A 23,631-nucleotide genomic window follows, 5' to 3' on the forward strand; every position below is an offset into this window, starting at 1 on the left:
CCAAGCATCTTTGATGTTCTGCTACTCATGGATGTACAACCGACGCCGTCTCGAAGGCCACACGTACCCAGTTTGGGACTAAATCATGGCATTATTTGCAGCGCGTGACGCTAGCCTGGTCGACGCCCCCCAGTTTCCCATTTACACTTTGTCACCCAGTGAAGTCGATCCTGATGAGTCCTTTGGGACAGTTTCAGACGACGACGCAAAAAATGGGTTCCCCGATTATGCCCTCTTGTGTCTGCGCTACAGGCAAGGCGCAGACGTCCCGAAGTATAAAGCGCTGCCTCGCGGCAGGCAACCGCTCCCATCAGGAAACCTTCCTTGGGCAGCACTCCCTCAATGCACTGCGGGCAAACGCCTATAAAAACGCGCGAGATATGAAGACAATACCTTGATGTTAATACAACCATCTTCTGCATATTCCCACCGTAGATATTGTGAATTTATTTAAATTATTGTTCAACTTATAAATCATCATATCATCCCCAGAATTATTGAGACTACTTCTCAAATATCAGGATTGTCATTATAAAAGAGTAAATATAATTAATGTCAGCCTTTTACCTACAGAAATATGCCAATGATATTGAGGTTGTTATTCTCAATATCACCACAGTTAATATTCAGAATATCATCAGCCCCCTATCTGTCAGCAATACGCTGATGATATTCTGAATATCATTCCCGATATAGTCATCATATCCCTGATGACGTATAATCAGGCTATAAGCACTCGTATCTCCAGCATATTGACGAAGATGGTAACCTAATTATCATCAGCAGTGATATGCTAGAAATACATTGTAAAGTATTCAGATTATTGTACATAGAATATATGATGAAAATATTGTACGGAATGGAAGTGAACCAGTTCAAGTCACATTAGTACTTTGAGTCCTCATGCGTAATGAACTGACGAGAGATGGCGCGTGCATTAATGTATTCATGGCGGGTGTACTCCAAAGTACTACAAGAAGAGCAGGCAGACGAGATACGCAATGAGTACATCGAAAGGCTCGATTTCCGCGTAAGTCACCGCGTTAAACGGCACTACCTGGTGCCCAAACCCACGTCGAGACACCAAGTCGTCGTCGTCGTCGTCGTCGTCGTCGACCGTGATGGTCAAGACCCAATCGCCGCCGTTTTCGCCGCGAAAAACGTGGATAGAGGCTGATACTACCCCGGGAGGTGTCCTTGAAGCGTCCCTATGTATATAAAAATTAATACCCGCGCCTAGATCAGTAAAACGTTCATGAGACTTACATGACGACTACGTTGTCCAAAGGGCGTAGTACGTTGAAGTTGCGCACCAGGGCCTTTACGAAGGCCAGCCAAGCGATAGGGAGTGGAATATCGGGCGAGTACCAGGCTCGCATGCTTGATTTATAGAGGAAATCTAACTTAGAAGGATGGGGTCAGCTGGATCTGGGGGAGCGCATCACTCACTGTCAATTGATGGGTCTTTGCACGAAGTTGGTTGTGACTGAGTAACACACGGAACACTCTGCTCGCACATTGTACTCAAGCGCCAACGACGACGGAACTACTTACGGCGCCCTAATGTACCGACTACGAATCATGTCTTCTCCAGTTTCTAGCCCGCCCAATCCTGTTCAACCGTTGGCGGCGGGCATGTCGAATCATCAATCAAGGCGTCTCGACGCTGGAGTGCGAGGTCGCGTGGGTGGGAGATTCGTTTGTGTAGGGGGTCAAGGGTAATAATGGCTACCACTAGTGGGGTACGTCGTGTCACACCTACTCCCCACCCTTGCGCCTTCTCCCCCGTCGACACAGTATTTGATCAAGCGCTGGCTCTCTTTGAGAACCTCGACGAGTGTCTGTGAATTATTATGAGTACCGAACGGGGTTGGACAAAACCATCTACGCACAGGACTACGAGCGCGTTTCCCTCAGCAAGACGTCCTTCTTCCACTCCATTCCACTGCACAGCTTCGTTCATCCATTTCCAACACCCCTTCCCTCCCCTTCTGTTCTCTTTTTGTGTGCTCGTTCCATCGTTCCCCATCGTTGTACGCGTTACTCGTTATCGTTACTCGTTATCGTTGCGCTGCGTACCGTTGCCTACCTATTGTAGTCTGCTGTACTCGTTCGCGATCGATCTACCTGCATTTGCGTTCGCGCTCGCGTTCTCTCGTTCGTCTGGTACGTCTCTGCCTATTCGTTACGTTTCTACCGGGTTTAACGGCCATTTTGCTCGTGCTATCGTTCTTGCTGTGTTTGTTCGATTCCGAACGTTGCGAAGCGTGCTGACTGACTTGATTCTCTGTAGATCTGGGCGGGTGTTTGTCTTTGTGTTCGCATTCGTGTTCGCGTAGGCGTGGTGCGAGCGGGATCGATCTAGCGGAAGAACGTCATAGGTTAGTCGTCTGCGTCGTTATCGTCTATGCGCACCGTTACTCACGTCTTGTTTTCCTCTCTTCGCGTTCCATCCATCCCCTCTCACTGCCCTTCATCGCCAAGGGTAAATTCGCCATGGTATCCCTCCTCATACTAATCGACGAATCCCCCTCATCGACTCCCTCTTCCCCGAATCCTCCTTCCCCCCTCTCCCCGACTTCTGTACACACCAGCGCATCTCGCTCAACGCATACCCTCTCCCTCTCGGCTTCGAAGCCTCGGGCACTCAGAGGAATCGTACCCAGACGGTGCATTGGTGAATTCCAACTTGCCGACGTCACGTTCTCATACCCAGTTCGCGCACCTGTCCTCAAGAACGTCTCTCTCTTCCTTCCTTCAGGAGAAACCACCTTCGTTGTCGGAGGTAGCGACTCTGGGAAATCGACCGTCGCCGCCCTCCTGCTCGGCTTGTACAAAACCACGCAGGGGCAGGTTCTTATGGACGAGCAAGAGGTCACTTTCTTGGACTCTAAGTGGATGCGGAGCCACGTTATGGGCGTTTCGCAAGGCGATTGTGTTATCTTCGACGGGAAGACTGTACATGATAACATCGCTGCTATCATGGGCACAGATGTCTCCGTCTCGCGCGAACAGGTCATCGACGCTTGCACAAAGGCACTCCTCCACGAATTCATCAACGGACTCCCTGATGGCTACGATACCATTCTTGGTGGTGCCTCCGAATCTGAGGCTGGCGAAGCAGCCAAGGTCGGGGGTGTCAACCTCAGCGGTGGACAGAGGCAGCGTCTTGCAATCGCACGAGCTTGCCTTCGCAACCCAACCGTCTTAATCCTTGGTACGTTCTCATATACCCTCATTTTATTTCTTCACTAACTCTTCCTTTTCAGACGAAGCTACTTCCGCACTCGACCCTACTTCTCGTCTCTTGGTCTTCGAAGCCCTCAAGCGTGTGCGTCGCAACAAGACTACCATCGTGATCACCCACGATCTCTCCCAGATCGAGAATACCGACTTCGTGTACGTGATGGGGGATGGCGAGGTCGTCGAACAAGGCTTCCGAAGGGATCTCGAATCCGGCTCCAGCACGGAGGACTTCACCTCGTCGTCTACATCTCTCGATGGCACCCACATTGGCGAGTTCAAATCGATGCTCCAAATCCAGATGGGCATGGGCGGGTACCTGCCCGAACGCGACATCGATGCGACATCGTCTGAAAGCCAGGCTGATGAAAAACGAACAACCACCTTTGACGAGGCATCATTACCTTCCATGACCGACATACCCGTTCCACCACCTACTGCGGCAGCTCGTCTTCGCCCTTTGACCTTGACATTGGGCAACTGGATGTTCGATGTCGTATCCGATCTCACAAGGACCGCGAACGGACCTGGAGGCGTTTTGGCCCGTCTTTCCATGATACCCGAGCACCAGCAGTACGAACAAAACCAACGCGCCAGCATTCGTGCTAGCCGCTTCGTCCCCGCTGAGATGCTCCAACAACCAACACAAAGAAAGACTCGGCCTACTAGCATTGCGATCCCTGCCTCTCCTACCACCCCCACCGCTGCCTACACCATTCCTCCTACCCGCCGGGGGTAGTGTCGTAATATGGAGTTGGGTAGGCCGAAACCCGCGCAATCTCCCCGTTGCTTGCAATAGTGCGCCAGTAAGCCGGGCTCGACGCACGCGACCAAAGTATTGAGTAAGCGCTTTTGAGGGTGGCAGTGGATGTGGGGGGTCGTAAGCCTTCGGCATGGTACACTTGCTTCACAAGTTCCCGCGCGACAGAGAAGTTGTAAACAAGGGGCTGCTTATACGCTGAAGAAACCGGCAATCAGTACGTAGTCCTTCGTCAGTTTGTGCTCGCGCCGGTCGAGATGCAGATTTTGCGACCAAAAGCATGCAAACAGGAGGGAGGAAGGCGTCGGGGCCGAGGACGCCAATTAGAAGAAGGAAGAAACTATGACAGAAAGTCATTTCTGAGCCGCCGTATATGGACCTCCGATACTTTGACCGGCGATGGCGAGGAATGTGGCTTGAGGCATGAGAGAATACTTGGAGAAAATCCCGTGCATCTATGTACAGATTAATCCCACCATTATGAAGTTTTTTTGGGGAGGATGCCATCACAGGCACAATGCTGTCAATCGTCTACGGGTAGTAGAAGTCACGATAAGGAAAGAGACATGACACATTAGAAAGTGACAGCGCCCACCTTTTTTACCGCGCGGAAACTGTAGGCGTCATCACGATGGAAAACGTTGGATCCCATGAACGTAAACACTGGCATAACGTTATGAAAGATAGCATATCAGGCTCGCTATGAGCAACAACGCCTGATGGAAGGTTTGAGGGTTCCTGGCCACTGTAAGCAACGTAAGGTCGGATAATACTCTCAGCATAATGAGAAAGTGAATGAATACGAACCTCCGACAACACTGTTAATCGCACTTGATAAGTCGTAGAGTGCCTGGGTGACCATGACTCAAGTTAAGATCCCTCAGTATCAATATACGTGGTAAGCACAGCACGTATGCAGAGTATTAACTTGGTTTTATCTCGGTATCGAGACTCCTCAAGACCAGCGCGCATGGGCACTCGAATAGTGTGACTTGGTTTTTCTCGGTATCGAGACCCTCAAGGCTGTGTCTCGATGTTACGGTCGCCCAAAGCCAGCGATCAGTCTCGATAGCGAGACCGCTCAAGCACACGACTGTGAGTGTTGACAACAAGCCACGCGGCACTCGCCGAGTTTCGCTGTTGGTGGGCTACCGCTTTTAGTAGTGTGGTTGGCCTACCACATTTGGTAGTACAATATAGGCGCCAATGATAATCAAGCCTGGTATCGCGCCCACGTGATATATTCTTAATCAATTCCGATTGAGCGCTTATTGCGAACCCAGCCATTACATTCGACCTCGATATTTGAACACAAAGAACGCATCGTAGTCATGACCGGCTGGACAACAAAGAAACGAAACAACTTTCTTAAAGCTTACATCGAATCTTACGCTAAAACGTCAGCAAATTCACCAGAACGAGTATCATGGAGAAAGGACCTATACGAAGCATGGGAGGAACAGTTTGGAAATTTGACTCCAAAAGACAAGCATGTAAGTTGTTCTGTTATAGTCCGAACATCAAACATCGTAACGGTCATCAGATGATCAGCAGCTATTTCAATAACCACTCAAAAGGGAGTAGCAAACGGGCCAGACCGTCATCCAGCAATATTCGGTCGCAATCCGACGATGAAGATGAAGCCGACGAAACAGATGAGTTGGAAGCCGATAACGTCGAGTTTGATAAGGGCAGTGGACAGGAAATAACAGAACCATCTACAAGTACGGCAGTGAGTGGCGTACCGACGCCGCCATCTCCGAGTTCTGCACCGGCTACGGGACCTACATCCGCTGGCCAACTCGCAATTGCAAGGGACGAGATTCCTGAATCAGCGTCAACGTCTGGTGGGTTGCGAGATAGTTGCCAGTCGGACGGACAAAACCTCAGTGCTTGCTTGCGCGATGTGGATACCGGCGGCGGACACTTCGCGCCTGTAGTTTATCCGACAGAATTGCCTCGGTATGCTACTTTCACTAACTTATATATACTTACTGATCGGAAGACAGGCTACGTCGCTATTTGGGAGTAGAGAACATAGTGATAGATGCTGAACTACCAGGGCTCTGTCCAGCTGACGTCCGGGTACGATACGAAGATGGGATCTTGCGTTTGTTTGCTGGGAAAGATGATAAAGACGGACTACCCGATCTGCGTCGTACATATGACGGAGCGCTTCGAGTGGGGTCGCAAAACGTAGGCGCTCAGCTTCCTTTTTTAAAAAAACTTGCATCATCAAATCACGTCCTTCCAGACCGACCGTATCATCTGTGGTATGGCGGATGGCATTTTGAGATTGATCCTCGCGCGAAATAAGGTCACTGAAGCAGCGAACACGCCTGAAGGAGAGAGTATCAAGATAAATGGTAACGTACAACAATAACAGGCGTTCATCAGCCGAGGACTCACAGATTATCAGACGGACTTCCCACCGAATTTGCCTGATTGTATCATCCAGTCGCCGAACCGAGACAATGATCACTGAATTTTCTTGTTACAATGTTTCAAAAGACACTCCCGTCTCATACCAATAATACTACCATCATGTCGAAGCTAAAACGAGTATGAGCGAGTATTACGCACAAGTTGCACGAACGAAAGTTACTCACTTTTCACTTACATCACCGATGATATCTGCGCTGAACGCTTGCATCGTCCCATCTAAGACCTTGCGAGCCCAAACCTCGCCTTCTCCATCGGACTTCCAAGCGCCTCCTTCTAAAACGGAATTGCTGCAGGCGACTTCAAATATATGGATAACAAGATGCAATGTTCTATCATACAACTTTTTTACAATCCCAGCCCCAACAACAATACTACGCCGCAAGATCCCTCCAGCCATCCGGCAGGTCTTGGCTATCGTGCCTGCCGATCGCAAGATGCTTCCAGCCATCCGGCAGGTCTTCACTATATGCGTTTTGTGGTTTTTGATGGCCAAAGCGGTCATAGGCATCGTCCGATATATATGGACCATCTTCGTCCGTGTATTCATTATCCTCACTAGTACTGGCACCCACAGCATCTACACCAGTAACGCCCGAATGGAAGTTGGCACGAGCGGTGGCCCAAGCTACGTTATATAGCTCCGATGGCATGCAAGGCGCTGTCCGGGCTGCGAAATGTAGGTTCGCTGGCATGCGCGGGATACAAGGAAGGATGTTGATCACCCGGGCTGAATCAACAATTTTCTGAAAGCCGACTGTAGTCAGTAGCTTGATGACAGATGCGATCCGGAATCTTTGGCGGTTGCGACAATCTCCCCAATTTCGAGGGAAATAGGTGCCTTCGTCTCCTTTGTGACCTCGTGAATACAAGCTGAGGGATAAATGCACCTAGCGCAGCTGAAATCAGTTGTCAACTGATCGTATAGAGCAACTAAGACCTACCGCGTAGACGGAGGTAATCAGTCCCTCCCAATCCTGCTCCGGTGGGTAAGCATATGGTTGTTGTGATAAATAGGCTGAGTACGTCGCCAATATCATGGGCGAATGAAGAAATCCCTGATGATCGGTTATCAGTTAGTATGTAGTAGTAACTCCTTTCGCAAAATAAGCATCCTTTTACGCACAGTCCTTCGACGGTAAGTTTGGTCTACCTCGCGAAACATATACGGAGGAAAGGATCTTGCTGCGCCAAGCATGTGGCGTGTCCACTGGATGATATCATCTGAGCTACGTCCCGATACTAACACCTGAACGGTGGCGATGCCCGCCATCTTGACGTAGTCTAAGTCAACAGCTGGCAGCTGTATCCATGAATGATTACTAGATATCACTCAATAAGGAACAGAAATACGCACGAAATCTTCCTGACTCGATGGGCTACAAGTTGCAATGGCGTGGGTCGAACTACATGCCACTGTGTGTATCGACTGGAGAGGTGGGTTCTGGACAATGGCGCGCATGCTTGCGTAGAACTGGGATGTACTGATATTGCCGATGATGGAACGAAGTGGGGTGTGTACGCGTATCGCGAGCCGAACCTTCTTCAGTCTTTTCGAGTCAATAGCTAATGTGTAGATGAGCTAGAATAAATCTCAGTGTTTAGAAATGGAGCCTACATCGACACTTGATCACGACGCAATGGTTGCGTTGATCATTGTGAAACCCATTGCAGACCAATTTAGGCGTGAGCACCATGGCAAAGGTAGGTTGGGGGAGAGAAGATCAATACAAGGGAGACGATGCAAAAGGATACAAGCAAGCTTATCACCAATGATGCCTACACCACGATCGATAGTTCCGATAAATGAGGTATCCTTGAGGTTGGAAGTCCTGCAGGGGTTGAATAAATGAAAACCTCGCGGTGCTTATGCAGCTATCATCGATAGGTACCGTATACATGCGACAGAAATGCAGTTAGCAAATCGAGAAGGCTAAAGGCTGTCTAACGGTTGCAATGCATCGAGAACCAATCCCAAGGTCGACAGCGACAACCGCGCTTCCTTACAAGTTTCGTGCAAATGTGCTTCCACCATCTGGCTCGTTGCCAAAGACGTGGACCTCCCCATCTTCAGCTCGCTGGAGAGTGCGAGCGACTTTGTTTGCAACTCCAGCAAGCCCTCCTCTACGCAGCGAATGAGGTACTTGATGGTGGGGGCATCGAAGGCGTCATCGACGACCAACAGCATGTGTTCTGCGGGATGAGGCAATGATGGACGTGAAAATAAGGTAACCCCCAAAATATAGAAAATTACCTTCGTTTATGATCGATTCTGTAAGTTGCACATTAGCGATGGCCACGGCATCTTGAATTACTACAGCAACGTACCTTGTCTAGCCTTTCGGCGGCGACGCTTGATAATCTGTCGGTATCGCTTGCACCGTTTACACGAAGGGCCTAACAGAGAGGGTCTTCGGTCCCCAAAAGAGTCAACATAGAAACGTTAACTTACGCCGAACAACATGCATCATTCTGTGGGAGAGGTTCAGCACTAGTAGTGTTGGAAGGGAATATGGATGAGCTACATTAATATATGATTCTGACGAGTTCCCGTAGTTTCCACTTATTGCCAGGCTCGGCGTAGTTCGGAGGTACTAGCAAAAACTGCAGACAATCGAGCTCAACCGTCCGGGTCACTCTACAGCGGGATAATCGATGGATGCAGATCTAGATTCGGATATTTGCTGATAAGGTGGGGATAATCAGCGAAACGATCAGGCAATGTTTGTAGCGCCTCGTTGGTTGTGGTTATACCTTAGCAAGAACGAGATGGAAGGTGCGGAGTATGTAGGCGTAGACATGGGACTCGGATGTAAATAATAATGAAAAATGTAATGAGCGACAACGCGGACATGGAAATGCGAAACCACAAGATTGGTGCAAGGATCGCAAGGATCGGATGCGGAAAAGGGGGACGTGGAATTTTGGGCGGACGAAGAAAAAACGGGGGGTAAGGGAGGAGTCTTGCTTACTTTCTGACCACGATGCTACTCAAGAACAGTGCGGTGAGAGTGGTTGACAGTCTTGAAACGACACGGGTAACTGATCACGGCATGATAGCTTGCGGCCCTTGTCAACATCGTGGAACTTCATCAATTAATATTGAACGAGTTGTCCTTGGCCGACCTGAGAGCATACGGGCTGTCGTGCAAGACCATTATGAAGGATGTCGATGAATACATCGAAAGAGCGTACAATATCGAACGCCTGCTCATGAATTTCCTGCCACAAGAGCATATTGGAGACTTCCGAATGGTGCAGGGTGCCATCGGTATGATCATCGGTGGCTCTAGTGCATTGCAATTCTTCTCGCGACGTTATTACGATGATTCGGATCTCGACCTCTATGTCTGCGCCTTCTTTGGATCCTGCGCGGCAAGGATGTTGGAACGTATGGGGTGTCGACCTGTGGTGCCCGGAGGAGTCGTAAATATGCCGAGGACGCACGGTCAGACGTCAAATTCGCCACATTTTTCAAGGAGATACCGTAGTTCTGGAATAGCTAAAGTGGTGAATTGGGTGTCACCAACAGGACGAGCGATTCAGCAGATCATGACGAGCGTTCCGGTGGTAGACGTGATACTTGGATACCACTCTAGTACGTCGACTGTAAACAGCGCAGAACGTGCTAACCTATCCAACTACTTCAGCGGCTGTGATGAACTTTATATCCGCTTCGCGCGCGTATAGCCTGTACGGACGGGAGACACTCACCAAGGGGCTGTCATTGTACACTCGAAGAGATAGGGCTAAATTGAGGGCAGCTAGGGCAAAGTACGAATGTAGAGGCTGGCAGAGCGTGTTCTTGCGTGCAAATGACGTGTTCCCAGCAGAGACGAGGGGTGTGGGGGATAAAAAGACTTGGCAGGTGGCGTTGAGACCAATGTTGGCCGGAGGCGGTCACGATGAGAGGATGAGGCAGACAGCTTGGGCATTGAAGTACACTGCTGATGGCAAGCCTTACATTTGCTTACGGTAGAGTGTCAACGTAAAATTGGTTTGTGTAAGCGAGGACGAGAATATCGAGTATACCGCAGCTAGTAAATCGTGCCAATGGCCGCCAAATGCACTATTGGACGGGCACTTCGTTTCGAATAGCATGAAGATGTCGAATCGGGACCGTCTAAATTGCAATGACTGTTGCGGTCGATGTTGCGATCGCATTGACGCGCTGTAAGGCCGATGCACACTGACGATCATCGTAGGTCGTGGTCACCCCGTCCCTCAACTAACTCGTGATCTCGGCCCTCCCGATTGCGATGTGGCGCAGAGTGATAATAGCTGGATACCGGAAGAGTAGAGCAGTGATATGTGTTGAAAATGGGATCATCATCTTCTTCTACAGGCATATCGGAACTGTGGCCGCCTTCGAGTCTATCTGTGGTCATATCGGAGGTTCGTAGGTAGTAGCCTGGGTGACCATGACTCAAGTTAAGATCCCTCAGTATCAATATACATGGTAAGCATAGCACGTATGCAGAGGTTTTATCTCGGTATCGAGACTCCTCAAGGCCAGCGCACATCGTACTCGGATAATGTACGACTTGGTTTGTCTCGGTATCGAGACCCTCAAGGCCAGCGCGCATTCCTTGGTCGATGTTTCGATATCGTGAACCCGTCTCGATAGCGAGACTCCTCCAGCTCAAGGCCTAATCTCGATAGCGAGACTCGCCTGAGGTGAGTGTTGGCAACAACATGCCACGCGGCACTCGCCGAATTTCGCAGTCGGGATTGCAATATTGGTGGACTACCGTTTTGAGTAGTGTGCCGGCTGGACTACCACTTTTGGTAATACAGCACAGTACGAAATCAATATTTATCAATGACATTGCGCGCAACCCACGCATGCGGGATTTATAGCATGAAATGTATCATATAAGTCCACGAGCAAGTCGCGGAGTCTGCTCAGTTGCCTATAAATCGCCACTAGTCCTGGAACCGCTAAATTGTGTATTGTGAACGCCCCACATGCTCACTCGATCCTCATATCAGCGTAGTCCCAGCGTTCAGATCATTCCTCCGCTAGCAGGGAACAATGTTGCACCTGCTGCCTTGATAGGGCCTCTACCGATACTTCGGGAAGACAAAAGAGTAAGTAGTATTTCTCAATGCGCCCGACAGAATATACTCATGTACGCGAATAAGGTCTCAGGAGTTCTGTACTCCTTGCAGTGGCATAGAGGACGAGTAGAGTCTTTCTCTACCCTTCCCCTTGCCGGTGGCCAGAAGATCCCGGACATTAGCGTCAAGAAGGGGTTTCACTCGATGCCGCCTCAGACTAAAATGTTCGACATCACCGTCTGCCTCGCAGGATCTCACCGCCATCGATTCCGCATTTTTGGCTATACCACAGAAACTGGACAAATCAATGAGGGGTTAAGGAAGGTCAGCCCCTCTGTAGTGTGGCGCGGGGAGTTGGTCATTTTCCAACTCGGAGAGACCAAGGCATACCTTGCATGTCCTCGAGTAACCAAGCTCATCTTGCACAAGGCAATCCGCCTGTAAGTATCAATTGGATCGACCACTTGTGACTGCTATCCGAGATGCTTACTCGTGTCCATTTACCTGTTTAGTTTCATGCACGAGGCAACTCTATCCAATGATGGGGGTGCTCCATCAGCTTCGCAAATCTTCGTGAGTCACTGCATGTTCATTTCGGTGAATATTCCTAAGCCGACCTACCATCAGGAGTAAATATCGTTGGATATTAGTTCTGCACATGTTTTCAATTTTGTGGATATATGCCTCTCTTTATATATATCAAACCACGCCCCCGTATTTGATCCTCCTGGATTATAAACGACGATCCATGCGTAAACGCTTGGTAAACGCGTGGTGTGCGTCCATATATCATAATCTCGGACCCATTTACTGAAGATGAAAACATGTCTTATACAAATGTACGCTGGAAGAATTAAGATGAGAGGGTCACACCTTATACGTATCCTGAGTTTTCGCCGTCACCCAGCCTGGTTTACCTGCGCTAGTATGCCTGCTAAGGAAGTGATCGGGCGCAATGGCGCTAGCCGGGTGGCGCACCAAGTGCGCTGTATCCAATCGCCCGCTGTTAAATTCTTGCGTTATATTGTTCCAGCTACCCTGTTCGTTCAGCATCCAGACAGTTTCTGCATCGGTGTCCGCCTTCAAAGCGCCTGTCGTGATGATGAATAAGTCGCCGGCCAGCTTCTTCCAGTTTACAGGGAGTATGGGGCAGGAAATGACAACCGGGACGTTGGATTGCCGGTCGCAGAGAATATAACGCGCCTTGACGCGGTTGCCCTCTTTTATCGGTTTATCATTATTTTTCGTTGCAAGGGAGGCGACAGTCAATGGCTGATCATTGCCATTGTAAAGTACCAGCGTGTTTGAAACGCTGTCAATCTCAAATGCCGACGACCTCGACGACCGCTGATTGTGCCTGGGAGGTGTAGAGACGGTTTCCCCTCGAGGCTGAGCTGGGGGGGGAGCACTGACATGGCGACGCGCCGGGGTGCTGACCGACTCGTACGAAGTCGGTTGCACTTGGATCACTGGGGGGGGTGCGCTTGTATGACGAGGCGCTGGCCGAGGGGTACTCGCTGATTCAAAGATTGGCTCAGGAATCGCTGGGGGAGGGTTGTAGTAACGAGTTGCGGCGTCCTGCGGCGCCGATGTATCAACACTGTAGTAGCCCTGCTGACTCTGGGGTGGTGGGGAAGCATAGCCACCTGGATAATGATATTGTTGCCATACATGGGGTGGCCCTTGAGGCTCATGTTGAGGGATCGACCCAGGGGCTCCGAACGGCATATAGGTGTAAGTCGTGGGTCCGGGAGGCGGGGGTACTTGTGAGATGTTCGATGCCTGCGTTTGGAATGTGGGGTACTGGATAGGCCCCTGCAATTGCGAATACTGTGGGTGGGATGGTGTGGTGGGCGCTTGTGCGATAGGAATTTGCGAGGAATCCGCGTGACGGCGCTTAACGTCGTTAGAATTGGTTGGGACATGGGGTGGGAGTACCGGCGTGTCTGGAGGGATGGAGGGTTGTGCGACCGGGATTTGTGACAAACTCGCGGGTTGTGGTATGGTAGTGTATTCCCTTCCATCGTAATTGATTGGGATGTGGGGTGGGGGTACCGGCGTGTCTGGAGGGATGGAGGGTTGTGCGACCGGGATTTGTGACGAACTCGCGGGTTGTGGTATGGTAGTGTATTCCCTTCCATCGTAATTGGTTGGTGCATGATGCGAGGGGGCTGGGTGCACATGATGCGAGGGGGCTGGGTGCACTGGAGCGTCCTGGGACTCTCGAGGGAGTGGATTAGGGCGCGGATTAGTTGGGACGTGAGGAGGGGCCACCGAAACGGACACGGCTGGCGTCGGCGCGTGCTGGTTCTCTGTCTCTCGCGGGCCTCGAGAATCTGGGTGTTCGGTGACTTGAGGCGAGATGTACGGTGATGAAGAGGGCTCCATTTTCACCTGGACATCTTTTGCCTCTGGCTTCGCGGGTTTGGCAGCATCAGATGGTGCCCCAAAGACATCATCGTCAGGCGGTGCGTGTGCGAACCTGACCTTCCTGATAGAGATGGGTGAGATGAGCTTGTTGATGTAGAGAGAGATTATTACTTCGCGCCGAAGAGAAGCTCACGAAGGTGCTTTGCGGGTTCTTTGAGTGCTGCAGTGTCACCGTCGGCCACCAACAGTGATAGGGCGTTGAAGGCCTTCTTCTCGAACGTGTACGGATCCGTAACTTCGCCTAGTTGTTGGGCGCAACGTTCGACCATTTCCCGATTATTCTCGGAATACAAACTTAGAAAATTGATAATCTTTTTAGCCCTGGGATCGATGCTGCACCATTCATTTCAATATTTATCAACACTGTAGATTCATCCCAACTTACTGTGGAGTTTCAGGGTAAGCACCTGGGACCGAGGGGGTTTTTGGGACGTCTCTGATGGCAAAGGATGTGAAGTTCTGTGTCAAAATCTAACGTGGCTGGTGAATCCACTGGAAGGGTAGTTGGTTTTCTAAGGGTACGCACATCAATATCCACATCATAAGCTTCACGTTTCGAGAGCGGATGTGTCGCCCACGGAACGTTGTAGGGTAATTCTGCAGGCATTATTGGGATGAGAGAAGATGCAGGCAGGGCAGGCTCTGGAGCTTCAGAAATATCGTATATAGATAACATCGTGAATGATGAATCGGGATGTGCGGAGGATATACCTCGTGATGGTAGATTACATGTATGTACAAGGCCTGCTTCAAGGAGGTAACCATAAACAGTACACTGCGTGCGAGATCCGATTTCGAGATCTAATTTCAGATCCATCTACCTCTCTACTCATCCTTGACCTCGGCAGAAGTAGTGGAAGTGGAAGGCGTGGGCTTGGAAGTGGAAGTGGAAGACATAGGCTGGGTGGGTTCTTTAAGGGTGGTTGAGAGATCTCCGGCAAACCAATCACGAACGGCGGCGGAATTATAAACAAAGGCCATCGAAACGAGTGTCACGGTGATTCCTAGAATGACGCCGAAGACTAACCCCCCAACGCTACCGACACTGGCCTTGTCAATCTGCACATCACGAGTAATCGTGACCGTGGCCGCAGGAGCAAGTGTGGCGATGGTGACCGGGTTCCCAGCATGATCAGGCGGAACGCTACGTGCACGAGGTGGGGATGCTTGCCCAGAGTGTTGGTCAGCGGATGGGACCAGGGGCAATTGCGTGTACTCGGGGTTGTCCAACGCAGGTGCAGAAAGGCCGGTGCCACTGTCACTGCCAGACGGAGGTGATGAATCTAGTTCTGACTCTGTTTCATGGCTGGGTGGAGGACCCGGCTCCCTGGGTTGGTAATCAGATGATCTGATGGACATAGGCGAGCCTTGTAGCTGCGAAGACGGTTCTGGTGCCGAGGCTGGCGAATTCGGCGGTGGGAGATCTAACGTGATCGACTCTGGGGAGATAATCGGTGAAGACGACAATGGATCTGGGGAAGCACTTCCCGCGTCCTCAAATTCTGCTGATGCTGACGGGCTAGGCGAGTCTTGTACCTGCGAAGATGGTTCTGGTGCTGGCGAATTCGGTGGTGGGAGGTCTAACACGCTCGACGAAGGGGGGTCTGGGGAGATAATTGGTGAAGACGACAATGCATCTGAGGAAGCGCTTCCCGAGGCCTCAAGCTCTGCTGGTGCTGATGGGCTAGGCTCTGGTGGCGACTCGGGAAAAGGAAGCTCCGGTGAGCTGAGCGCCGAGGGGGACAGAGTGGGAGGCTCCGGTGAACCGAACACTGTGGACGATAGGTCGCCGATTGCCGCCGACAATGACGACATGGCTATGGCACCTCCCTCGCTGGCTTGAAAATAAATGATACTCATGGCGGCGAGCAAAGCGAGGGCACTGTACGTCCAGTTGGACCTGGACCTGGACCTCGGCAGCACTGTCTCTGTGAAGTCTAACACGTCGCAAAATGGGGATAATAAATTGCCGTCGATGGTTACGACGCGAGTGTGGCTCCCGCGCAAGCGTGCAACGTCCTGATTTTTGAGCCATATATGCGTGTGTATGCAAAAGATGTAGAGAACTCACCAGTCGGGTGAGCATATACGTCGCTCTGACTGTCGCACTAATTTCAGAGGTTTGACCTGAAATCACGTTCGCAAAGAGAAGACCCCCGATCGAGCTGCCGCAGACAAATGTATCGTGATCAACATAGGCAATATCGACTACCGAGGGGAAACTCCGTCCAGGAAATACGGTGGAGACGTGGTCGAGGTTGGGTAGTGTATATGTTTCGGCGCCCTTCGTGGCGTGGAGAATAGTGATCTTCGGATGTCGGTGATCATGAGAAATCGCTCCTGAAAGGCTATCATAATATTATGAGTTGGATTGCGTTGGCTTGACTGTGTACTTACATCATATCATGGCAGGAGGTAAACAACCTCCAGCGTACTTCATGCGAGTGAAGGTCATAGGCACTAGTCATCGATATATAAGCTACATCTTGTCGTTCATGAAAAACTCACATGGCTGCTGGCGAAACCCCTGGCTCGGCGACCATAAAGATTACAATGATGACGTTCATATCCAAGATAAGCCGAGTGGGGCGAGACTCTAGAGGTACAGTCAAGTGCGCCCGAGTTCCTTCGCCTGATCATACGATCATACGTCAGAGACATATCTGCAAGCAGGGATGACCGTCACTTACGGACAACCGCCACCGATGTTCCAAATACAACAAAAAGTTCAGCTCCTGATGGCGCGATGACGAGGTCATGAATTGGCCCTTCGAACGCAAGGAATGATGATGGGTCCTGTCCAAATTGACACATTATGAGTCAATGTCGTGTCTACGAGTTTATGAACGTACCTCATAGTCAGTAGCATCAACATCAAGTCGTAGTCTGTAAGAAATGAGATCCCCGTTGGCAAACCCAACGTATAGCTCATTCGGATGTTGTGGATTCCATGTCAGGGCTCTAATGGCGATCAATTGGCGGCTACGCCCTACGGCCTTCTTGCGGAATATCTCCAGGTTACTGTTCAGCCGGTGAATCTGGAATTAATCAAGTAAGACTTGTGTGTGACAAACAGACGCATTACTTACCGTCAAGACCCCTTTCGTGTCACCCACTGCCAGCAGTTCGTGTGGAAGGGGGGATATCTTGAGCGAGCTCACGCAGGCTGCGGCGGAGCGGGTTTGCACACGTTTTAGGGTGAGCGCGCCAGAGAAAGTATAAGTGTCGGCGGACATGGCGGTCGAGGTTCGAGATACAGAGTATAGCGAGATACGATGGGTTGACCCAATTGCAAAGTTAACAGGGATGTTTTATACGAAGAACATCGTATAATAGCTTCCGGCCTCGTTTTCTCGAGGACATGTGTTGTACGTATATATCTTGTTACAAACCGTCCTCTACATATAAGTTTGGATTTGTGTCCTCGATATTGAGATACCATAATTACGCGAACATGCGTAAATCGGTGGGCCTCCTCTCAAAAGTAAATTTCTCGATATCGAGAATGAATTCAGACCTCCCGGTCAAGCACGATTGGTAGTATACTCACGTCCTATTACACGTGGAGTAGAGCTGGCAGTGGCGCAAATAATACGGGGTTGTTCTCGGGACATCGAGAGAGGGTGTGTGGTGGCGTCCACGCTGTATCGGTGTGGGGGCGGAGCGCTGAGTCTCAAAAGAACACGTGCTCAATAAACATGGTTAGAATCCCGGATTCAACTTTGAGTGTATTTCTCGCCGTCGAGATAATGTACACGTTGTCGTGTCGGGCTGCAATTCATGAGTTATATGTTACGCACGTAAGGTCGCCCTTATCGCTGACCCTCGCCCAGTCAAGCTTCAAGCTTCATCGCCAGCAATTACAGTCCATGAACGTTGAAACTGGTAGTCAAAGGAATTGTGCGTTTAGTGTGCAGACTTTCGTGATTGTAAGCTTAATTGGTTCTATACATAGTCTTAGAACCTCCGTCAGAAAGCGCCAGTGAGCCTCCGACTACAAGCTACGTACGCTCTCATCAAAGTCGAAGTCCTCAACGTCGATGTCGGAGTGCCGCTCCCGGACGCTTTGTTCCATACCCGCATCCGGGAAAAGGGAACTCAGCCGAGAACTCAGAAAGTAGGTACAAAGGCGTCAAGACCATGAGCCACATTCAGAGTTCTGACTTGACTCGTCCATCTATCTCAAGGTACCTCGAACGCTGGGGATAGACCAACACCTCCGTTGCCAAACACGAATCTTCTACGAGCCCTAGCCCAGCGCCAGCGGTCGAGATCAAGGACACCAATACCTATTGCGCCCCAACCTCTTCGGGATCTAGGACATCGTCAGCTCCTCCGAAACGACCCTCTACGGTCACATCCTCCTATCAGTGACGTCGAGGTAGTAACTACATCGCAGAGCCAAGTCGCCAACACAGACCGGGGTCTTAATCAGGCTGCTAGCGCTTCAGGAGCCTCAAACACTCTGTTACCCTCTACACTGGCATTAGGTCGCACTCCGGGTCCTGAGTTCCCTGGTTTTGATCACGAAACCCGAAGGTCTCAGCAACCCGCAGCCTTCGGTGACAGCGGAAGAGGTCAGGACTCGTTACCAGTTCATCCCCTAAATTTGGATCAGGCTGGTGGTGTTGGGTCTCAAACGTCTACGATCAGTGACAATAATCTAGGTTCGACGGCTGTTCGCAGCCCAGATACAGGCTTAGACCAGCCCTTTGTCTCCGAGTCACAGATCCAACCACCCTCAACGTTGTTGTCACCCATTCGAACAGTCCCGGGTATCGAAAGTCCAAGGGCGATGCGCCCCTCTCATAGGTTTGCTGTATCGGCGATGCGGACGACTATCGAGAGTGATGAACAACGTAGCCCTCCCCCCCCCGTCGAGTCTCGACCTCGAGACTCTCATGAACGTGGGAACAGTATGTATAGCCTCATGGAAACCCTGTGTTAGATCGCAACTGACGGAGTCCATCCAGATACAACCACTTCTAGCCATCTTTTCGGAAACTTGTTCACAACCCCGGTTACCATTGCGCAAACCCTAGCGTCGCTGTATCGTGGGCGTCCAACACAACACACCGCTACCATCGCTCCAGATGCCCTCGATGGCCAGGTTGTGGCTGAGGCAGAGGCTGAGAGAGATGTGGGGCCTTGGTATCATGGGCTCGATGCGGATATGGTGATGTCCTCTCCGACCTCCAGTGGTGGAGGTTCTCGGAGTCATGATGCCGTGTATGCCCACAGTAATGTTTACGACGTCATTCTTGGTCAACCCCTCTATCAGCGCGAGCTTTCCCCTTTGTCTCTTATGGACTGTGATAATGCTGCTCTTGACGACCATACTGACGCACCTCCTGGGACGACCGAGGTCCCCGCCGAGATTCATGATATCGTGGCAAGTCAGCCCATCCACTCGCCGCGCGATCCTCAGCCCACCCCCCCCACTCATTCATCTCCCTTGCCCGAAGGACTGAATCCATGGCAATGGTATCTTCCGAATGACCCACGTTATCGGGAGGCACCGGCTCGATATGGAAGTAGCCATGTATCACGAATAGACCCGATTGATCGTCTTTGCGAGCAGGTCTTGGGACTGGCGGAAGTCATACGAACAGATCGTCAAGAACTCGGGGGCAAGATCAAAGGCTTGATAGAGGCTGTGCAGTCAGACCGTCTACGAGTCCAAGATCAGATCAAAGCACTTGAACAACGCCCCCTTCGAGAAGCAGATGGCCCGCGGCGCAAGGGCAGCGAGCCCAAGAGAACTAGTAACCCGAAGCGGAGGCCGGCGGACACAGTTCTTCTTGCAGTGAGTTGTCTAATTTGGTCACAGCCATTTACGACTTTATCATTTTGTGCTAGTCCCAGATTCGTACTTACTTCACTTATCTCGTCGGTGGATCGCATAGATTGCTCCAAGTCTCTGTAAGCGAAGAAGAAGCTGAAAGCTACGCGACTCTGTGGAACACGGATGATGGCTTGTCTGCCCCGGACTGTTGCGATAAAGCGAACTTCAGATACGATGTTTTAGGACCTCCGAAGTCTCCGTGGAATAAGTCTGCAGCTCGCGTATTTGTCAAGGCCTTTGAGGAATGGGCGGATGTGGAGCTTGACAAAGAAACCACGATGGAGGCTGTCGCCACTTGGATCAAGTCTTTGCGACAGACACGCCACCAGTCACGTCTATCCCGTAGCCAACGGGAGGACGCGAAACGCACGGCCAGGCGCCAAGGAAGGAAGCGTTCGGTAAGAGCCAGCTCTTTGACGACCATTGAGTCTCTGGACTCTGATTTCCTTGTATCCATAGCTATTTCACATGCGACTTGATGTTGCCCAGGAACACCCGTTACTTCGCCAGCATGTGCCTCTACTTGAACGCTTGGGTGTCGATGGTATGTCTAGTGACGAATCAGACGTCGATGATGCTGGTGATGGCGGAGCGCGGGCCAGACGTCCCATATACCAGGTCATCACGCCGGCGTGGAGGGCGACAGAAGTCGGAGATTGGCTAGAGACATTCGACAGTGTTTATCTCCTCTCGCGTCGCTCGAAGCAAGACCTACGAGGGCAGTATCCACGACTTCGAGGTAGGATCCCGGTGAAAGTGGATGACAAGGCTAAGCCTGTCCCATCGCTACCTAGGAACGCCTACCATGCTTCCTGGATCACTCTACAGAGGCAAGTTGAGTTCCGCCTCAAGCCAATGAATCAAGATTACCCATTCTGCCATGAAAATGGTTTGATCAGGTATGTCTCATGTTTTTCCACCGATTTCTTGACCGCATCTTTACTGTCTACTATACTATCATAGTTCCCAGATTGATTGAGTGTTGGTCTAGTTTACCTGATACATTGTATCAATTCTTTAATTTCTACTGCATGTCCTCGTCTGGTCTGATACCGCATTCCCGCCTTGTATGTACTTCATATATATCATCTCAAGTCGGCAACTTCATGCCCTATTTTTATGACCCTGTGGCCCAACGGAATCTTGTCCTAGATCTCGGTTATTGCTGCTACCGCCGAATAAAGAGGACCCACAACCCCCTTTGGGAATTTTAATTCGCGGACCCACAACCTTAAATGATCATCGTTATGACGCGTCCGATCAAGATCACAAGGAGCAATCTCAACCAGTGAATCTGTGGCAAGTTCGAATTAAGGACTTAGAGTTTACAGGTACAATCAGGCCTGCCGCACTAAAAACCCGTACTAACTACCAGTAAAAAGGAGGCATCTCTTTCGCCGTACTGCTCCAGGACAATCGGGGTATTTCTTTTGACATGTCACGCAGGTCCTCTCCTTACGCTTGCCTAAGACACTAGAACGAAACGTAGCAGTGAATGTTGGCGCAATGTTGAATATTGGCTGTGAGGGCCCTGGTAGTTCGACCATGGGAGGAGTCTCCGTCACGGAAAATGCAGTGGAACAGATGTCTAGCGTGGGATCGTGGACGTCTACGAGGTTGAGCGGTGGTGAACTGGCTTGATGAGTTTCGGGTTGAGTGTGAGGACGACCTAGGTACTGGCCACCTGGAGCGTCCGCCGTTGGCTGGATACTTGTCGCAGTCTCGGAAAGGGCCTCTGGGGCGCGAGGGAGCTCCACAAGAGGTGGGTCGTGCTCACGACCAGCACCAGGCTCCGTGGACATGGCCTGGCATGACTCAGGATCGCTGTCGATTTCCATCGCCATGTGGATCGAGCCGGGCCTTGCGACGGACGGAGTCCTAGAAAATGCTGGTATCATCATCATATCTTCGCACAGAGAGCCTCGCACCTGTGTAGTGAGGAGCCCTGAAGCTCGCGATGCATTGTCTCGTACAATGTCAACGCCATCCAACTGTGTATGAGGAGGCTATAAAATTCTAGCGTATCAGTAGCTTGGCTACAAGATCGAAACATGTTATCGACTTCAAGGCAGCGCTTGAGGCTCTGGGGGGACAAGAAGTCCATAGCAACTTTGATGCAAGGCGTGATGTTTGAGACCTTCAAAATAGTCAGGAACACTTTGACTCGTTGCGAATGGCTATCGTACCTGATGGGCGCATCCAGCTGGGATATAAACCACGTCCCTAAAGGACTGCTGAAATGTGAACGGTACAATGCCATGCTTTTCTCTGAGTTCCTTAAGGTGATCCGGTGTTAGGTAGACATGGTGGGCGTTGACTGAATCTCCTGCTCGATATTTCGCCGGCAATTTGAATCGAGACTTGAGGAAGCTATCAAGCAATTTTGTGTCCTCTGCCGTGAATATGTTCCACCGAGCTTCGCCATTGTTTGCCATGATATTCACAGCATCCGAAATATCCATGTGCAGGCGCGTACTTCCGTGCTGACGGCCATTCTGTCGACTTGCCATTGCCGCATAGATTTTCGGTCCTGCGGCTCATTAAATATACAACTCTACATATACATTGCTTGGCTCACCGAGATCAGGGACGCAAGAATAGTTGATAGGGAAGTGGTTTGCAATATTTAAAGGTCCACTGTCGCTGCAATACTCGGACACTGGTACGGCTGAGTTGAAATCGCGGGCCAGTTCCGATGCCTTCAGTTTCAACGTAGTTTCAGAAGGATAGTCCTGAGTAATATTCAAGCTATGACCTGCGGGCTCGGGCGATTCTTACCTTAAGCTTGAGTACGCGCCCTTGCCGACGTAATAGCTTAGTTCGCAGGAAATCGTCGACTAGACATTCTTCGTTGTAATTCCGATCTTCACAATCCACTATGGAGCAGTTGTCACTACCAAAGAGGGTGGCAAGAGATATCGGTGACCAGTCACATTGTAGATCTCCTCCGAATTTGACGACGAGTGGCATCCCCATCGACCAAAATGAATTGAATTCGCCTAGTGAGCACTGTTCGTGCAAAGTCGGCACCGCTCGCTTACTCGAATCCATTGCATCCTTGAGAATGGAGTCTAATGCCACAAGATGTTGCCCGTCGTGGGACTGAGGGGGGACGATAGGTAGCAACGAGAACGCGCGAAGCTGGTCTTCAAAATCCCGGAGTTCCATTGGATCCATGGCTGATGCCAGGACATTATCGACGCTACAGCATCCCCTCACCAATGCAGGGCACCTTAGACAGGAAAATGAACCGCAGGTCCTGCAAATCCAGGACACAACATCTAAAGGCCAGTCGCATGTATCTGGGAATTTCAATCAGTATCAATAAGAGGAGAAGTACTGTTAGCTATACCGCATAGATCCTTATAATGGCCTGATCGTAAAATAGGAGTGATTGGCCCTTGATAGGTATCGAGGGCTTGAACGCTTCGTCTCACCTCAGAGAGCAGTACTCCCGCGATGGATGTCTTCTCACATCCGGGTGAGCATCGAATATTACAGGTAATGTGATTCTCACTTTCAAATAATCAATATCTTGCCTCGTTATTCGAGGGGTAAGGGACTTTGCGTAGAGGAAGTCCGGGGTCGTCGAATCAGTCTTCTTCCAACGGGTATACCGACCCCCAAGCAGATCAACGCTGACACGTGAAGTAGACACTGCTACGCGTCGCAAATCTACAACGCTTGTCAAGAATATGCGGGTAATAAGTAATAGCTGCTGACTCCTTACTCTTAAAGCGGCAAAGTTCTTCTCCACCCTTCCGACATTCAAGGCAACTTGGCAAGGGGTACGCATACTTCTCTGCGAAACGCGTGCAGTTTGCATCTTGCAGGGTGTGTACAATATCCT

The 23,631-nt window shown here is 50.6% G+C and overlaps 10 protein-coding genes across 10 annotated transcripts; 5 read left to right on the forward strand and 5 right to left on the reverse strand.

Annotated features, from left to right (window-relative positions):
• Positions 1-970: 970 nt before the first annotated feature.
• On the reverse strand, positions 971-1,379 carry PC9H_011249 (uncharacterized protein; the record flags this gene model as incomplete). Its single annotated transcript, XM_036780734.1, has 2 exons — positions 971-1,208; positions 1,267-1,379. 2 exons carry the CDS (start codon positions 1,377-1,379, stop codon positions 971-973), a joined length of 351 nt encoding a protein of 116 aa, XP_036626589.1.
• A 1,117-nt stretch (positions 1,380-2,496) lies between these two features.
• On the forward strand, positions 2,497-3,982 carry PC9H_011250 (uncharacterized protein; the record flags this gene model as incomplete). Its single annotated transcript, XM_036780735.1, has 2 exons — positions 2,497-3,217; positions 3,270-3,982. The coding sequence occupies 2 exons, from the start codon at positions 2,497-2,499 to the stop codon at positions 3,980-3,982; spliced, it is 1,434 nt and encodes a 477-aa protein (XP_036626590.1).
• A 1,352-nt stretch (positions 3,983-5,334) lies between these two features.
• Positions 5,335-6,448, forward strand: PC9H_011251 (uncharacterized protein; the record flags this gene model as incomplete). The annotated part of the gene is made up of 5 exons (XM_036780736.1): positions 5,335-5,496; positions 5,547-5,965; positions 6,013-6,199; positions 6,258-6,369; positions 6,423-6,448. 5 exons carry the CDS (start codon positions 5,335-5,337, stop codon positions 6,446-6,448), a joined length of 906 nt encoding a protein of 301 aa, XP_036626591.1.
• A 371-nt stretch (positions 6,449-6,819) lies between these two features.
• On the reverse strand, positions 6,820-8,916 carry PC9H_011252 (uncharacterized protein; the record flags this gene model as incomplete). The annotated part of the gene is made up of 8 exons (XM_036780737.1): positions 6,820-7,335; positions 7,390-7,503; positions 7,572-7,748; positions 7,803-8,011; positions 8,453-8,638; positions 8,700-8,717; positions 8,774-8,842; positions 8,898-8,916. 8 exons carry the CDS (start codon positions 8,914-8,916, stop codon positions 6,820-6,822), a joined length of 1,308 nt encoding a protein of 435 aa, XP_036626592.1.
• Positions 8,917-9,429: 513 nt separating this feature from the next.
• On the forward strand, positions 9,430-10,424 carry PC9H_011253 (uncharacterized protein; the record flags this gene model as incomplete). Its single annotated transcript, XM_036780738.1, has 3 exons — positions 9,430-9,450; positions 9,506-10,043; positions 10,096-10,424. The coding sequence occupies 3 exons, from the start codon at positions 9,430-9,432 to the stop codon at positions 10,422-10,424; spliced, it is 888 nt and encodes a 295-aa protein (XP_036626593.1).
• Positions 10,425-11,413: 989 nt separating this feature from the next.
• On the forward strand, positions 11,414-11,950 carry PC9H_011254 (uncharacterized protein; the record flags this gene model as incomplete). Its single annotated transcript, XM_036780739.1, has 2 exons — positions 11,414-11,536; positions 11,591-11,950. 2 exons carry the CDS (start codon positions 11,414-11,416, stop codon positions 11,948-11,950), a joined length of 483 nt encoding a protein of 160 aa, XP_036626594.1.
• A 423-nt stretch (positions 11,951-12,373) lies between these two features.
• On the reverse strand, positions 12,374-14,612 carry PC9H_011255 (uncharacterized protein; the record flags this gene model as incomplete). Its single annotated transcript, XM_036780740.1, has 4 exons — positions 12,374-13,997; positions 14,048-14,269; positions 14,322-14,407; positions 14,463-14,612. The coding sequence occupies 4 exons, from the start codon at positions 14,610-14,612 to the stop codon at positions 12,374-12,376; spliced, it is 2,082 nt and encodes a 693-aa protein (XP_036626595.1).
• Positions 14,613-14,761: 149 nt separating this feature from the next.
• On the reverse strand, positions 14,762-17,172 carry PC9H_011256 (uncharacterized protein; the record flags this gene model as incomplete). The annotated part of the gene is made up of 7 exons (XM_036780741.1): positions 14,762-15,955; positions 16,008-16,284; positions 16,334-16,396; positions 16,445-16,568; positions 16,627-16,732; positions 16,789-16,974; positions 17,026-17,172. The coding sequence occupies 7 exons, from the start codon at positions 17,170-17,172 to the stop codon at positions 14,762-14,764; spliced, it is 2,097 nt and encodes a 698-aa protein (XP_036626596.1).
• Positions 17,173-17,805: 633 nt separating this feature from the next.
• Positions 17,806-20,760, forward strand: PC9H_011257 (uncharacterized protein; the record flags this gene model as incomplete). The annotated part of the gene is made up of 7 exons (XM_036780742.1): positions 17,806-17,865; positions 17,898-18,057; positions 18,124-18,852; positions 18,910-19,742; positions 19,796-20,179; positions 20,241-20,680; positions 20,745-20,760. The coding sequence occupies 7 exons, from the start codon at positions 17,806-17,808 to the stop codon at positions 20,758-20,760; spliced, it is 2,622 nt and encodes an 873-aa protein (XP_036626597.1).
• Positions 20,761-21,145: 385 nt separating this feature from the next.
• PC9H_011258 (uncharacterized protein) lies at positions 21,146-22,958 on the reverse strand (the record flags this gene model as incomplete). Its single annotated transcript, XM_036780743.1, has 5 exons — positions 21,146-21,787; positions 21,844-21,918; positions 21,968-22,311; positions 22,360-22,513; positions 22,560-22,958. The coding sequence occupies 5 exons, from the start codon at positions 22,956-22,958 to the stop codon at positions 21,146-21,148; spliced, it is 1,614 nt and encodes a 537-aa protein (XP_036626598.1).
• Between the last annotated feature and the right edge of the window lie 673 nt (positions 22,959-23,631).

The sequence above is a fragment of the Pleurotus ostreatus genome, assembly GCF_014466165.1.
Source record: "Pleurotus ostreatus strain PC9 chromosome Unknown scaffold_9, whole genome shotgun sequence".
In the NCBI taxonomy this organism is placed as follows: Eukaryota; Fungi; Basidiomycota; class Agaricomycetes; order Agaricales; family Pleurotaceae; genus Pleurotus; species Pleurotus ostreatus.